Consider the following 17,762-nt stretch of genomic DNA (forward strand, 5'->3'; position numbering starts at 1 on the left):
AGTCTATATAAGTAAATATCTTAAATAATTTAAAACTATAGGAACTAAATTATAGAAAACAAACTACATATTTGACTCTAAAACTTAATTATAAAAAGTAAAAATTAAGTAATAATTTTGCACATATTAAAACTATTAAAGGGTCATGTAAACCAATGTTTTAGGGTCACTAGTTTAAAATAATTAATAAATATTGAATTTTATAAAAAAATATGTTTAATTGTGATATTAATTCAATTCTAACTTCAATAATTATATATTTAAAATAATTAAATATAGTAAAACTTAACGTCATTGGATGTAATGTTTCTCTGCTATTAATATTGATAAGTGAAATTTTATAGTTAACTTTTTTATTCATCCTCAGTTTATCTTTTTATTTTATTTGTAAGTATGTAGTAAAATCATGACATTTTAGATTTAATAAAAATAAATGTTATAGAAATATTTTTCCAAATATACTTTTACTAGTGAGATAATCAAAATAACCTCTAAAAGTAAAATAAATTAAAAAAAAATAAAAAATGTGAAATAATGATGACCTGTAATGAGAAATTTTTATATTATTAAATATAAAATTAATTTATAAAATAAAATTATTTAATTATTTTTGCGTCATTTTCAATTACTGTATAGAGTTCTAAATTTAATTTGAATCTTATTATATTATATTTTTTAAACTAAAATATTGTTATAATATTCATATTTTTAATGTAATTTTATTTAAATATGTTACGTTAAAATTATTTTGTTAAAATTATTTTATTGCTTAAATATTATATAACATATTTTATACAAATAAAAAAATTATTAATTACATTTATATAATATTTTTATATATTTTTATCCTCTAAACAAATTAAAATATATTAATATTTATTGATCATAATTTATTTAATTTTTATAAACTTTATGTTTATTAGTTATATCTAAATCGGTCTTTTTAGGATATTGATTAGTATTTTTCCTTATTGAAAATACTTTAATTCATAATTCATGATATTACATCGTCTTAATTAAATTATAGATGAAATGATAATTATTTTATTGTTTTTAGGGGTAATTAATTAATATTTTGTATTTATTTCAATAATTTTGTTTTTATTTGATTTGTGTTATATATATTGAACGTACATTAATATATTTATTTGAGATTTATTACAAAATAGTTAAATATTAATAATTATTTGTACAGTTTTAATATCAAATCTGATAGAATTTTAGTTTGTGAGAAATTTAAGTGTGAAAACAAAAGTGTTATTTTGAATTACATGGACATAAAGACAAATACTCAGAATCCCATTATCTTTAAGGGTTGATTATTGGATGTGATGTTAATATATATATATATATATATATATATATATATATATATATATATATATATATATATATATATATATATATATATATATATATATATATATATATATATTAAAGACGTCTACAAAATCCAAGTAAGACAGAGACTATTTCTGATTTGATATGTTTACTCAATTTTTTTTTGTTTACTTTTAAGATCAATTCAAAATAATATTTAAATTTTAAAGTTGCTGTTATAGATTAAATTAAAAAAAATAATATTGTATCAGTTAAATTAGTTAAAAGTATATAAAGTAAGTTTATAAATTCTTTCACTTTTTTTAAACATGAAAAATCGATATTATCATGTGTGCATTTATAGCTATTAAATTTGAACTAAAAGCATTTAATACGAGGAAATGCATAACAACCTATTTATGTGTAAGATTGTGTGTCGATAAATATAATGTTAGCAACATTTATGAGAAAATGAAAGAAAAATACACATCACAAAATGCATATATATATATATATATATATATATATATTGATAAATAAAACATTAATAAAATTATAAATAGTATCACATAACATTTAAATAGCTGATAATTATATTAATATTTAAAGTGATAGCTTTATTGCATTAATTTATAAAATTAAAAAATTAGTTGAATTATTGAGATGTCAACTAAATTTTTACTATAATTTCAATATGTCAATATATGTCAATTCTATTCATTACTTTAGCCATACATGGTTTGGTGAATGTCGATTTATACTTAAGGATTCCTTTTAGTAAAGAGACTAATGTTACAATATCCCACAAATTTACTCACTTAATTTTATTAGAATGAAATTAATTATTATTATTATTATTATTATTTATTTGATTCTGAATATAGTGTATTTAAAATTTGTGTTAGAAAGAAGTGTACAACGTTGTATATATCAATGTCATCGATTGGAGGAAAAATAAATTGATATGCTTTAATATAAGTTTGGAGGACTCTCATAATGAAGCATAGGGTTGAAATGTAACATCCAATTAAAAGTACTCTAATTAATTGATATGGTATAATTAATTAGCATTAGTAGAATTAAATAGAAAGGATTGGTGTGTTGTATAATCAATGTTGTTGATTGTTGGAACTTGTGAAGTGTGGTAGGTGAATGAAAAAGACTCGTCTTGAACTGGTGCCCAACACTAAAACGTTACCAAATAGCACAAAAACAATTTTCCCTGTATTAATCGCATAAGACAAAGGTTTTAAAATTTCCCTTTTACAGTGCATTAGTAAATTGCACACAACATGTGTTTTTTTAGAAGTGAGAGAGAACTCTTTTATTTTATTTTAAAGTGGTATATTAACAAAAACTATATGAAAATTGAGAAAATCAAAATTAAATATTTTAAATAGAATAATTGTACTTATTTTATCTGCATATACCGGTGAATGTTTTCTGATTCTATAAGTTTATTTTTTATTTTTTAAATAATATCATTAAGATACAGTCCATCATTAAATACTAGGGATGACAATGCGAGTTAGTTCAGTTCGTTTAAGTCCGATCTGCATTTGGTCCGTCCCGCATTTTCAATGCGACCTGAAAATTCTAGTTTGTTCCACATAAGTGCGGGTTCCGCGGACCTGTCTTCTTATTTATTTTTTATTTTTTTAAATTATTATGATGACAAAGTTTTCAATATTCAACAAATTGGGAAACTTTAACAAGTTCACAAGATTAAGCAAAGACTTTGGGAGGATAGATGATAAATTAATAAATTAACATTTTCATCATATTTATATTTCTATTTTGACATACACGATGTATTATTCAAATTTTAGCACATTTAAAAATACATGATACTTGTTTTTTCCAGTTATATAATAATTTGGAATGTCCATACACTAGTCCATAAGGAAGACAACTTATATACATAAGTGCAATTTTTTTTTGCGGGTCAGTGGATGATCCGCTGGCTGCACGAGCTGTGAATTTTTGCGGACTCGCAAATTCAATGTCTTGGTCCATCCTGTATTTTTTTAGCAGGTCTATAAGCCGGTCCACCGAACCAAACCCATATTGTCACTCCGGTTAAATATAGTAATTTTTTTAAAATAAGAATTCACGTTATGAAATCTTTAAATAACCTCAATAAGATATAATTACTTTAAAACATATTAACATTTGTCTAATAGGTAAATTTAAAAGTTCAAATTTGAAAACAATAGGTAACATAACGGGCTAAAATTATACATAAATGATAAAATAAAAATATATAGGTTTACCATTGTATTTTAGTAATTATGTTAAAATTTACCTAGCTAACCATTGTATAGGTTTATGTAGGTTATAGATTCATATTAATCAATTTAGCCAATGATCAATCATCCAAGAAAAGTTAATTAACCTTTTTCAACTTATGTGCTTCTTTTCATTTAACGAACTCAAAACTTACTGGTGAGGTTATACTAACTAAATTTAAAACGTAAAAGTGATCAGAAACAAGTAAGTTTTTCTGCGTGTACGTATTGTTTTTTCTTTCTTTTACAGACGTATTCTTCTTTCTATTTAACAATAACAATTTTACTCTGAGAGGGTTGATTCTGAAATCATACAAATTGTGTGTATGATTAAGTTGCATACAGCATTAACAAAAATTATTTTGAAACTGATTAGCCCAGTACTCCACGCAAGAAACGTAGACTTTAACACATCAATTATTAATTTGCATAATTAAATATGATAGTGTGTTGGATCAATCGTAAATGACATAAATAATTAAATTATATACGGATATACATTTACACTCTAATTATAGTGCATTTGTTAAGTTTATTTAATATTTCAAACACATTTCATAATAGTATTTATCTTAACATTAAAACAAAAATGTGTCAAACAATATAAACAATTCAAATACAATCTTGAAATGCGTACGAAACATCAAATAAACTTAACAAAATTTAATTAAAAAAATTAAAATATTTCGAAAGATGAAAGACTAAATTGGTTTAAAGTTTTCAAATGAACTAATTTCAAAATTCACTGAAAATTAGGAATATTTTATATAATATATGCACACGCATGTATTACTGTTAATCAACATTAAACAAATAGATTAATTATTCAATTATAGATTAGATACACGATTTTTTATGAACCAAAAACATGTAACGAAATTTTGATATATTACCTCAACGGTTATAAATAGATCAAAAGAATTATAGATAGTGTAAGCAGCCAAAAGAAGAATTAGAGTTTAGAGAAAGGGAAGTTTAATGAAATCATAGTGTAGCATCATCATTGATTCGTATGGTTGAGGCTATGAACATCATCATTTGTGATTGACTTTTACTTTTGTATTGATGTATGTTTTTTTTTTTTAGCATTGATAGGGTCAATCGGTTGTATATTATATTATAGGTGAGAAAGGCATGGATGATGATGATGATGAATGAACTTTTATTTTCCTTATTGAAGAGAGGCAATGAAGTAATGTGTAAAGATGAACTAACCGTTACTTAAATTTCCCTCCAAAAAAAAAAAGATTTTGTGAAAGGAGAAGCACATGATGAGAATATTTTACTTGAGCTACCTAATCAGCGTGCTCACACTTCTTCCTTTCTTTCCGCTTTTGCAATCACACCTTCATTTTCTTCTGTCTCAACCCCATGCATCCAAAACCTTATAATTTCAAACTGCCTTAGATCCGACGCTTCTCGTATTCTCGTGGACCTTCGACTATTTAATCATTAATTTCGACCCTTAAGAACATTATATTTTTTTATTGAAAGTTTCATATCCATTAAAAATAAGACAATTTCACAGTATATAGGTGAGGTGCAAATCTCATCTTACAAATCAATTTTGTGGGATTGAATTAGGCTTAAAGTCCACTTCTATGATAGTATCAGAGTCAAGTTAGAGCCTATCCTATCACACTAAAGATATTGTTAATTTGGTGTGTATAAGTAATGGACGCAAACTTCATCTTATAAACTAATTTTATAGGATTAAATTAAACCTAAACTTTGTTCAGAATTCAAAAATAAGTCTAAGTCTGATATTAGTTATAAATTAAAAAATAAGATAACTCTTATAACTTTACTTACCTCTTATCAACTTTGTTTTTTGTTTGCACATGTATCGATCGGAATATAATAGAGTATATTAGTTTGCTATTTGATGTAAAATGTATTTATTACAGTTATCCTGTATTAAATGTGGGAAATGAAAGGGAATTGGGTTGGTGAAAGGGAATGGGTGGATAGAAGAAGATAGAAGAAAGAAGAAGATGATGATGAGATTGTAAAATATTGAAAGGTGTGGTAAAAGAAGGAGGAGAGAGTTGAATGATTGATTGGTGGTGTAGTTAACAGTTGGGGGGGGGTAAGTGAGTGGGAATAATGATGGTGAGTGTGAAGGTGGGCCCAAAGGCAATAAGTGTATGATTTGGCATTGCGCGGGCAGTGATAATGGGGTGATTTGGGTTTGGAGGACCCATTAGCCGTCATAATTGGTTCTTATTCTCTCAACTCAAACAAAAACTACACGCCTTGATCATGCAAATCGCCACACGCTGCTTCACAAAAGCAGATTCTGCGCTGAAACTCCTCAAAAAGAGGTCGAAATGTCAGTTAGATTTGTACCTTGCTTTAGTAGCAACATCACACACTTCATTTCAATATGCTCTCACTCACATATCTTTTTCAACATCTTAACATTACTTACTTCATCCAATTGTTTAATCATATGCATATATTTTGAGGATTAAATATTATTATAGTAGTTGAAATATGTCTTTTTTATAAATTTTAATAATAAATCAATACGGTTTTTTTAATCCAGATTTAACTATCTTTGACTTGTTAGGTGTTAAATAATATTTTATACCAATATTTTATATGTTATGTTAAAATAATGTAAATAATTCAAATGATAGTTTAAAACTTGATTTGATACTTAAAAAAATTAATATAATTAGAATAATAAAACTATACATATTTATTTTTTAGAGTAAAAGTATAAAAATTTGTTATGAAGACGAATTTCAATTTTGAATCTAAATTCAGTACTCCGAACATATTTAATTCATTAAACAAACTATCTAAATAGGTCATGTTTTAAAATAAAGTAAGTTATTTCTGTTTTTTTTTTTCTCAAAAAATATTCGTTATTTAATTTAACTATCCTTTTGCTTCCCTAGTCTCTTCACGTTTGGAAGGAAAAATTGAATGACAAAAAAGTAAGTTGACAAGGAGATTTGTAAAAGATGCATAAATGAAAAATTAGATTGGGTGTAAGAATCAGGTTTAAAAGAAATGGTTTTACGATGACACGTAAATAATATTTCTAATCATTTCATTATTTTTTTAAATGATTTTTTAAAAGTTTTTCCACATAAATAATTTTTAAAAAAATTTTTAAGTAAGCTTTTGAAGTAGTTTATAATTTCTTTTACCAAATTCTAACTGCTAGTAGGTAAATTAAATATAGATTATTTTTAAAGTTGTTTTTCTTACTCATGTTTGAGTTGTTCTAATATATATATATATATATATATATATATATATATATATATATATATATATATATATATATATATATATATATATATATATATATATATATATATATATATATATACTAAATATGACACGTATCCTATATATATATATATGCTTATATATTTATTTTAAAAATAATTGTATATGATACATAATATTCATATATTAAAAGATGTAAAATAAAATTATTGAAAACATAATAAATATAAAATTTTTATTGTGTGAATTAAAATTAAAATCATATATATTAAATATTTTTAACATAAAAAATTATAAATTATTATAATCACAAAATTATTATTGTTTTTATAAATCATATGTTTTATCGATAAATATTATAAAATATCAATAACACAAATACTGTTATACAAATTGAATATTGTTTGTTTGGTTCTTTTTCTCTTCAAAATCACTAATTTTTTTTTTTTATATTTGCTTGACTTTTTTTTTAAATGCCGAAGCTGAAAATAAGTTTAAAACAATTTTTTATAATAGACTATTTAATAGTTTATCAAAATAATGAAATAAAAATTGTTTTGGAAAAGATGAAGGGATTGCAGTGAAATATAAATAATTATTTTTTTAACTTTGTAAGAATATTTTATTTTTTGAGAAACATTTCATTTTTAAACTTAAACTATTTTTCTCATTGTACATCATCTATAACAATATATAAAAGGAATTTCTCTTTTTGTGTCTACTTTTCATTTTCCAATTTTACTCTTAATTATTATTTTTAAAATTAATTATTTTATAATTATTTTTTTTAACTATTTTCTTTTTAAAAATTATTTTGACCATTATTTTAATAATTTTTTAAACAGTTATTTTATTTAATAATTATTTTAAAATGTATTATACATATTTTAAAAATAAATATTATTAATTTTATAAAAATTAAAAAAATGCAGATAAACAGGTACTATAGTGCCTTTCTGTTCGCTAGTAGACAATAATGGAAATGAGTGTGTGTGTTTATTTTATGAAATCTATAAATATGGATGATACCTTTATCTTCACATGTCGGGTTTAATTTATTTTGCATATAGATTTGATTAATTCAAATGTCGAATTTCATACAATTTTAGAATTATTTAAAATTTATCACAATATTAAATGTTAATGTACTATGTGATATTTTATAATATTTATATATTAATTCTTAAATACAATATTTGTCAAATTTAAATCATGTGGAAATTTTGTAAACTTAATCATTAAGACAATAACACGTTTATATGATCGAGTCGATTGAATTTTCATTTCCCGCAAATGATTGAAGACATAATTTGAATAAGTTTTATAGGTGGTGTAAACAATTCATAATTCATCTATATAAGGATATAAGGATGTTAACCGGAATTAAAAAAGTATATAAACAAATTAAAAGAAATTACTTTTAAATATATAAATAAAAAATAAATTCTATATAAAATATACTCTCTTAATCAGTTAAACTTTAATGATTTTTAGAAACAATATTATTTTCATTTAGGCTATATCATCCGTATGAAATTGAGATAGTCCTAATCACAAATGTCAATATCATCTAGAATTCTCTCTTAAGTAATATTATCTTTAATTAATCAACATTAATGATTAATCAGATAATTAACAATAACAAACTTGATCACGAAATAAATTTTAGTAAAATAGGATACATTAAAGTTGTTTATAAAATAAAAAAAATATTCAGCTTCTTTATTATAAATATGTCAATAAAATGATAAAGGAAAAAATATATTTAAACCTCCTTCAACATCAATTTTCAAACGACGTGAGACTATGATAGGAATATATATCAATATGATCATTCATTCATAGAAAAAATTATTTTTTTCCTAAAAAAATAAAAACACAATCAATCGATGGAATTCAAATAACGTCTTTGGAAGTTTTTGTTTTGGTTGAATTGGAAAGTTTGCAGTAATATGAACACGGAAAGTTCACCAACCAACTATCGAAAGAAAGGAGGATGAAGCAATGTGAATACGATTCTGTGAAAGCTGACAATGAACATTATTATGTTGAGAAATTTGAAGTTCACACACAGAGAAGAACCTTCTTATGTATAATGGAACACTGACATGGAAAACAACCCAAGCGAACCAAGAAAGTGACATTTTCAACGAACCAGTTTTCATTGGAATAACATATTTTCCAACAAAAATGGAGCAAAGTGTTATTAGTTTGGTGAATGATGTAACAGATGATGACGGTGGAAACTACACTTTCGCAAAATCACGAAAGGAAGAACAGGTGAAAAGATATTACTCGGTTAACTCAACTCGACTCACTTAATCTACGGGTTAAACGGATTCGAACCGGACAACAAACTTATAATTTGTGTGCACTTTAAAACATAAATTCCTATAACTCAACTTGACTCACTTAATCTACAGGTTAAACGGATTCGAACCGGACAACAAACTTATAATTTGTGTACACTTTAAAACATAAATTCCTAAAAAATTTTATATTTTCTGTCAATTTTATTTTATTAATTTTAGGAAATATTTATCAATTTTGTTATGGAAAAAAATTTGCTGGAAATTGTTATCCAATTATTTTGTAAAATATTTTATATAAAACACTTTTTATAATAAATTTTATAGGAAATAATTATCTATGAAAGAATTACCTGTCAATTAAAATTCTTAGAAAAAATAATAGAAAAATATATTTTCTTACAAACTATTTTAAAAGTTTACAAGAAAAATTTTATATAATATGAAATTTTTTAATACTGATACATGGAATGCTATATTTTGAACCTTTGTTTGAGCCTTCTGGTAGTTTTCTTTGGGCCTGATATTAAGATAATATTATCAGTTTTCCAGCCTTTTCTTTCTGCACCCCCATAATACCCTTACAATTTCTAAAGTGATTATTTTATCCTTCGTGATTGCGACTTATGGATTAGCTGTTTCTTAAGTTTTCTCGAACAAGGTTTTTGAAATTTATGGAACAAAATTTCCCGACAAATTTTTTACTACACTTGTAATGCAATTTGGAATGAGCTTTCATGGACAAAATTTCTAAATAGTTTTTGAAATGAATTATTTTTTAGAATAAGCTTTTTCTCTCTTCTTTTTCCGTTCAAAATAAGGTGTAGAACGGAAGTGCAATGAAGAAGAGGGGTACTGGTGGTGGATGGCGGGGTGCAATAAGAGAGTATTTTAGTGTTTTTCTTTTTTTAGTATAATGGTGCAGTTAGTAATAATGAAGGTGTAGAAAAAAAATATTGTTTTGTATTAAAAGACGGAAAAAAGTTGGAAAAGATAGAAAAGAAAAGTTGAGAAATAAATAAAAATAAATGTAGTTTCATTGAATGAAGAGCTATAGGTAAGAAAAGTTAAAAAATTTGATTTTCTATTGAAAATAAAAATGTTTATTATTATAAAAATACTATACCTATAAAAACAATCAAATAACTTATATGATTTGATTTTAAACATAGATTAAGAAGGGTGAATTTATTATTTATTAAATTAAAATAACCACAATCGTTTTATGTATTATATTGGTGTATTTTAAACAAATTTAAACAGTTTTCGTCATTTTTTAATTGACGTTGAATAAGTTGCACTACTTTTTAGTTAAGGATTTTGTACTTTCATTTCATGAAACACGACTAAGAGTAAGTCTCGATTTTCTTAAAAAAGTTCCAGCAATTCATGAAAATGTTAAACCAAATTTGGGTAATTATTTTTGAGCAATATGATAAAAACAGCTTAATTTAACAAACACGTGCCATTAGTATGTGATCAATTTTGTTTAAAATTTCATCAGACTGGATAAGTAGTGCAAACAAAAACTAAAATGTGATTTAATCATAGTTTTTTTTTTAATTTATTTTTGAAAATTTATTCCAATTTAGTCATTTTCTGTTAGCACATCATTGACCATATTATCTATTCCACGTGTTAACTGTTTTTTCAAGCAATTCTTTTTAAAAAATTAGAAAGAAATTAAAAAAAAAATAAAAAAATCAGGTGCTAACACGTTATATACGGTTAACGTCGTCAATAATATCCTAATAAAAAAGATCAAATTAAAATAAATTTTTAAAAAGTAAGATTCAATTGAAATAACTTAATTGAAATAACTTAAAAGTTAATGACCCACCGGAAGTTTCCATGTTATTAAATCAAACAATTTTATTTTCTTCGTATTATTATACTTTAGAGTCAGTAATTTTATACCGAATTTAATCACTTCTTGTCTTTACGCTTCGGTTTTTGTCAAGTTATACCCTGTAGAGTTGCACGATTTCAAATACGAAAAAGTCAAACTGATATTACCCAACTTTATCATACACAACTCTATCATAATTAGGTTGAAGTCTATTTTATATTGGTATGACTTTTTACTATTCAATTCATATTGAAATATTAACATGATTTACTTAAAATTGTAATTTTCTTAAAACTTTTGATAATTTCGGTGTTAAATTGTTCTGAATCAGTAAATAATCCGTGTTTTGTGGGTATACAACACGAGTTTGTTAAAAATAAGCTCTGGATTTGATTATCAAAGTAATTATGAGAGTGAAACTCTATCAGTGAAAACATTTATGACCGAAAGCGGAAGCTAAGAGGTGTGTATCATCAATAAGAAATATCTGAATTTATAATAATATATGATGATTAATTACTCTTTAGATTCTATATTTTAAAAGAATACTGTTTTTAATCTTTACACTTTTAATTTGTTTTAGCGCACACAGTCTAAATTCGCAAGAACTAAAATGGATTAAAAGGAATGGTTTTTAGAATGATGTAATGAAATGTAAAATTGTAGAGATACAAGAGGTAAATTATGAATACAAGTGCTTAGAAAAGATAGGGGTAGAAAGAGTGTGTGGTGGTGTGAAGGAGAATGAGTGGGTGATTTGGGGTGTAACCTAATCGTTGTTGTTGTAGTGAAACGGTGGCGGTGAAGAACGTGGGTAATTCGGGTGATGCAGGTCTGATGTTTGACGAATTGCAGAGGCTCTGTTCCCTTTGGGTTTGTACTTTATAGTTTGTGCTTTTTCTAAGTTTGCCAAAACCTCCACCATGGAGGGTCGTTTTCTGTGGTCAGATTCTAAACATTTGAGGATAACTTGGGCTATGTGAAACGCAGCCCTTGGTGAATATTGGTCGTCCATGTTTGGGTCCATTATCTTTTGCAGTCTCTTTTTGTCATTCAGAGATGACAAACTGAACTGCACCAAATTCTGCATATCTGTGGGTAGGGTTGTGTCCAGAGCTGCTCTGCCCGTTAGCATTTCTAGCAGAACAACGCCGAATCCGTACACGTCGCTTTTAACATACAGGTGCCCTGCAATTTTTTTATATTACACTTTTCTCTCATCAACAAATCATCATTTTTTGAGATGTAATTTTTATTTGAAGAGGGTACCTGTGGCCATGTATTCAGGTGCAGCGTAACCATAGGTGCCCATGACCCGCGTGGTTACGTGGGATTTACCATTGACGGGGCCAAGCTTTGCCAGCCCAAAATCTGATAGCTTCGCATTGAAATCCTAATGAATGAACAGTCGCAACACAACAACGCGACCAGGTTAAGTCAATGATGATGGATAATAAATTTTCTCACCCCTCACCACACTTTGGTGTAGACGAGGAAAAAGAAAAAGTAATCAATGTTAATAGTAATTTGATGTGACAAAAAGAGGGAAAAGGGTGTGATTATTGATTGAATGAGAAGAGAGGGAATTAGGAGAGTGCACATACATAGATATACATATACATGTGTATACATAGATACATACCCCATCTAGCAAAATGTTTGAGGATTTGAAGTCTCTATATATGACAGATTTCTCTGATGTGTGCAAGAAAGCTAGGCCTCTGGCAGCTCCTATGGCTATCTTCAGTCTTATATCCCATGAAAGTGGTTCTGGACCTCCTGCAAGTGCAACATTGCAACAACAACATCATTGGTAATTTTCACAGACGAATATCCTTGTATTTTAATGTTTCTATGTCACAAAATGTTATTTCTTACTTCTGAACAGGTGGCTTTCAAGGCTTCCCTTTTGCATGTATTCGTACACCAGAAGGAATTGATTATCCTCCCAGCAGTAGCCAATTAGTTTAACTAGGTTTGGATGAGAGAGCTTCCCCAAAAATTGGACTTCACTCTGCATCCAAATTAATATTATCAATATATAAGGTCTTGTCAGTGTTTTTACAATACTCACAACATAATTGATAATAGATTGTTTTTTACTAAATATGAAGTACAGTGGAGATTAGTTATGAATTATAGTGCTACACTTTTAGAAATATTTGAACATTAATGCTTTCTGAAATATTAAACACTGATCAGCATGTGTGAGTAAAATAGTGCAGCCCTACAAAAGTAGACTTGACCCTATATGGCCCATAATTCTTGACATCGACACTTGAATATATACATTCAGATTGTTAGTCCAAGTTCTTACATATGGACCAATTCTTGCAATGGCAGACTACTTGGTTGGAACCAAAGTCACTAAATAGATTTAGCTAAAATCCAAACCACTTCAGGATAAGCTTTATTATTTTTTTAAGATATCTTATGTTATTAACTATGCCTGGGAATTTTCTGTTTTAGTCATACTCTCTTTTACATACAACTTTATTTAAAACACAATCTAACATTAAATACAAACACTTATTTTAACGGGAATTCAAATTTAATTAAACTCATCACGAAAGCATAACTTTTTTTGGACTCAACCCTTTTGGTATGAGATTTTGTTCACATGAAAGTTGCTCCCAAGATTGTCTCTTAATTTTTCTCTACATGGTTGTCTACGAGTTTTTTTATATACAATAACAAAAATGTAATATTCAATCTCACGCCAACTACTCAAATCTCTTCGATCATCTCTATCCATACACACAACGGTGACAAATTAACACTAATGATTGAGAGAGGCAAGTTAATCGGCAAATTTTGTCCAATACGAAGTTTTGGAACAAAGTGGAGACACGATTGAAGTCACCAAAATTAAATAATCAAGTTTGAGGTGGGTTATGTATTGGTTTTATACGCTCAACTCAGAATTCAATATAGATGCATATTCATGTAATGGCACATGAAACAAGTTAAAAAAGACATAAATTATCACTTGTCGACCCAATCATGAAAAGCAAAGACTTTATGCTTTTGGCGCGCACCCACAAACACAAAAGCACAATTGAAGGTAACCGAATCAAATCACTGTGACAAGAATCTTGAGGAATCAGAAGGGAACATACCTTCCACTCTTGCAGACCCTGAAGGCTATCGGGGTTAGATTTCTTCACCGCAACGGGGATTCCAACTCCAACTCTCGAAGGTTTGAAAGTGTTCTTATCAATCCACCCTTTGAAAACACGTCCAAAACCACCTTCACCTAGGACCGTGTCTGGTCTGAAGTTTCTTGTCGCACTTTTCAAATCATCCAACGTGTAATTTATAAGTATCCTCAAATCCTCTTCCTTTCTTCCTTCCACCGTTTCTTTCTTCTCTGGTCTCCCTGCATTTAATCACTTAATGCCTTCATTTCCAATGTGGGTTCACACAAACAATCCTATGTTTGACATACATGATACTAAGAAAACATAAAAGGGTGAAAACAGAAACTATATATACATAGCTTGCAAGGAAAAATAATGAAAGGGTTTGTTTTATGAGAGGGATACACACACAAACAAGCACAATTGTGTATATTGGATCATGATCATATGTACAAGTACCTGGGGGAGTTTTATGGATGGTGCGAATTCTGTACTGATCAGTTTTGTTACCATCATCTGTCTTTCCAAAACAGCTTCCCATGAGTGACAGAAAGTGGTGAGCAACGGAACAAGTCTATGTGATCGAAAGATGAAGTTGACAAAGTTGCGGAGTTATGATATAGTAAGGGTGAGGGTTTCCACGAAAGTGAGGAGAAGTTGAAAAGAAAGGGCTAAGGCAGAGAAATTTAATTGGGGAATTGAAAGGAAGGAGAATAGTGTGGTTCTTGACTTTTTCTTTGTGTCTCCCTAGTCTTGATTTTGTGCTTGTAAATAATAGTTTATGGTTACTGAATAATGAAATGATTCCCTAGTCCCACCCTTGACTTCGCAGTTAAGGCTTGTTTGTTTCCACGTGTATCCTGAAATCGTTGTTGCAAACTGGCAGAGAAATTCATGTCTGTGAAATGAAGGATTTTGAGACTATTTTCCAAATTAAACCTCACGGTAAACAGCATCTGCGACTGCTCCTCCAATAAGAACAGTTTGCAGTTCAAGTGGGCAACGCCATCAAAGTCAGCCTTGGCGTTAACATTTCACACGACGATGTCTAATGCAGCGACGCTCAAAAGAAACTCCGTTGAGACAAACTCTACAAACAATTCATAATTTCTATAGCTATTTTTTCTGCTTCCTCCTCTTCATCCAACATGGACATTTTCACAAACACCTGAAGTTCTACAATATTTAACCTACATGACCTACACATACATGCACAACTAGGTAGAAAACATTCTTGTTTTTTGAAACACACCTTAACACATCTTTCAAGTTTGACTTGTTCATCTAAACATTTATTAAGGAAAATAAAAGAGAAATACCAGGTATGTTGAAGACTTGGTATTGTTGTCCCTGTGCAAATTTTGATTTTGAAATTGCGTTGTTATATAATATAGTAACCAACTATAGTAATGGCTCGTTGAATCTCTCAACAGCGAGAAGGATTAGATCCTTGACCTCTTAAACTATGTAGTCAAGACTTGACTTGGCTATTTTTTTTTACACACACACGTAATAATGTACCAAAAAAAAATGCTGAAATAAGTATGAGTTTAATTAATATACAAAATAGTTTTTTTTCCTATAAAGTAGTCCATGTATATTATAGTATGAAAATAGTTCAGAACATATATTAATTTTATTGAGGTTTGGCCTCTTTGAAAAAGAAACGTAAGAACTTTCCACTAAAAACAAAACGGTCTTCTCGTTTTCACATTGCGATGCAAATTTTTTTAAAAATATGTGTAATATTTTAACTTCTATGAAATGCTTTTATTTGTAGGACACTAGTATTTTGACATCATTTTTTTTTACTATCATTTGACATCATTCCTCATAACTATTTATTTTTTCTTTCTTTTTGAAATATAAAAAATTAACTTTTATTAAGACTATTTTATTCTTACACAAATTTTTAAATGATCGTCAAATAGTGATAAACAATTTTTTCTTTATTTGTAATATGTTCTTTATATTTCATATCGACTCGTGAGTAATGTGTGTGGTAAACGTGTATGGTTGTGGGGCGCACAAAAGAAAGTGAGAAAATTTTCAATTTCATACATGGGAGGAGAATTATAATCTGAAAGTCGTGTGATTGCGTCATGGTTGCATTAAGATGAAGAAACAATGTGAGCAATGCATGCATTGGGCAGTTTTGTTTTGATGCTAAGAATAGGTCGAAGGAGGAAAATTGATGTAAGAAAGAAAGCATGTGCAATGAATGTTGGATGTTGGGGACATTGCACAAAATCATTCACTTTGGAGACTAAAGTGAAAAGGGGTTGGGCCAAGTTTGAACTCCATTTTCTGCAAATTCATTGTAAATGCATGCACGGGTGGGAAAAACAATCTAGAAAAAAATTTACATACACATCTCTTCTTTTTTTTTTTTACCCTTTTTGATACCTAATAAAAAATTAACACTTGAACCTTTTTTTTAATCTATTTTTAATTATTTTATATTTTAAAATGAAAGTGTTATTTTATTGGTGTAGGGAGGGTGGTGAAGGAGAAATGGATGTTTGTGTATCGTTATCCAAAAATTAATAGGATTTGTTGAATCAATTCTCCAATGCAAAATCGATAATTAGTTATTTCTCGCTTAACATGAATTTATTATCCTTTAATTTATTTTGAAAATCAAATACATAATACATAATGATTCTACATGTTAAATAGTAAGTGATAATATAAGTTTTTTATATTATTATTTGATTATAAATTCATATATTCATTCATCTTGGTAGTTTTTATAAAAAAAAAAAATTGGTAGTTTTTATAAAAAAACATTTATTTTTATTTGTATTGCCTAATTGCTTAGTGTATTATTCATATTACTAAGATGATGTTATCCTTGAGTACCATTGTTTTATCATTTTATATGGATTGTAAAATATGTTAAAATTTGTGAGAAAATTTAACTTTTTACATGTTTGGATTAGGTTGGATTGAAACAATTTTAAATTTTTAAATATTTAATTCATGAATTAAACGAATTCAAGAATGACTTAAGGTAAATTGACTCTCGATTTATTAACAATACTTTTTAATTATTATTTTTTGTTTTTTATAAATTACTTATTATAATTATTTATTAATTTATTTATGTATTATAATTTTATTTTTAATTAATGTGAATGAGATATGGAAGTATTTTTATTTTACTAAACAGAAAAAGTATAATCAATTAATTTTAATCGTATTATAGTAATATAAAATAAATTCAAAGAACATATCCACCAACTCAAATTAGGTAAAACAGGGTTATAGAATGTTTAAGTGATTAAAAAGTAAGTTAAATTAAATTCATTTATTTTTAACTCAATATGTGATGTGTCCTCAGTTACCTCATTTTAACACCATTAATTTTACGATCTAATATATTCATTTAAAATGCATCGATAAATGTAATAATTAGAATATGAAAATAAAATAAATAAATATATATATATATATATATATATATATATATATATATTAAAATTGAGTAGTTTCAACGTATGAAAAATAATTAAAAGAAAAAAAAGTAAAACAATAATGAATCAAATGTATAATTTACTCAAACAAAAACTATCATTAGTTTTATATTTTATCCAACTCTTATCGGATG

General features: G+C 26.9%; 1 protein-coding gene and 1 long non-coding RNA gene across 3 annotated transcripts; one reads left to right on the plus strand and one right to left on the minus strand.

The window, feature by feature from the left end:
• Window positions 1-11,606: 11,606 nt before the first annotated feature.
• On the minus strand, window positions 11,607-15,344 carry LOC114196128 (putative serine/threonine-protein kinase PIX13). Its single transcript, XM_028086660.2, has 6 exons — window positions 14,612-15,344; window positions 14,132-14,391; window positions 12,891-13,026; window positions 12,655-12,791; window positions 12,282-12,405; window positions 11,607-12,200 (listed from the first exon to the last, which is right to left on the minus strand). Exons 1-6 carry the CDS (start codon window positions 14,691-14,693, stop codon window positions 11,782-11,784), a joined length of 1,158 nt encoding a protein of 385 aa, XP_027942461.1. The 5' UTR covers window positions 14,694-15,344; the 3' UTR covers window positions 11,607-11,781.
• On the plus strand, window positions 12,009-13,328 carry LOC146884000 (uncharacterized). Of its 2 annotated transcripts, XR_014984361.1 has the most exons (4): window positions 12,058-12,195; window positions 12,300-12,443; window positions 12,702-12,825; window positions 12,901-13,328. It is a non-coding gene; the product is annotated as an uncharacterized LOC146884000 (long non-coding RNA). The 2 variants fall into 2 exon arrangements; XR_014984362.1 differs by lacking the exon at window positions 12,300-12,443 and having other exon boundaries at window positions 12,009-12,195.
• Window positions 15,345-17,762: the final 2,418 nt, after the last annotated feature.

Source organism: Vigna unguiculata, chromosome 9, assembly GCF_037176805.1.
Source record: "Vigna unguiculata cultivar grain cowpea cultivar isolate G323 ecotype 2 chromosome 9, ASM3717680v1, whole genome shotgun sequence".
Classification (NCBI taxonomy): Eukaryota; Viridiplantae; Streptophyta; class Magnoliopsida; order Fabales; family Fabaceae; genus Vigna; species Vigna unguiculata.

Coding starts and splice junctions, on each gene's coding strand:
- LOC114196128 (XM_028086660.2), bottom strand. CDS start 14,693: ATGGGAAGCTGTTTTGGAAAGACAGATGATGGTAACAAAACTGATCAG. Junction 14,392..14,611: donor CATCCATAAAACTCCCCCAG/GTACTTGTACAT, acceptor GATTAAATGCAG/GGAGACCAGAGAAGAAAGAA. Junction 12,201..12,281: donor ACCTGAATACATGGCCACAG/GTACCCTCTTCA, acceptor AAAAAATTGCAG/GGCACCTGTATGTTAAAAGC.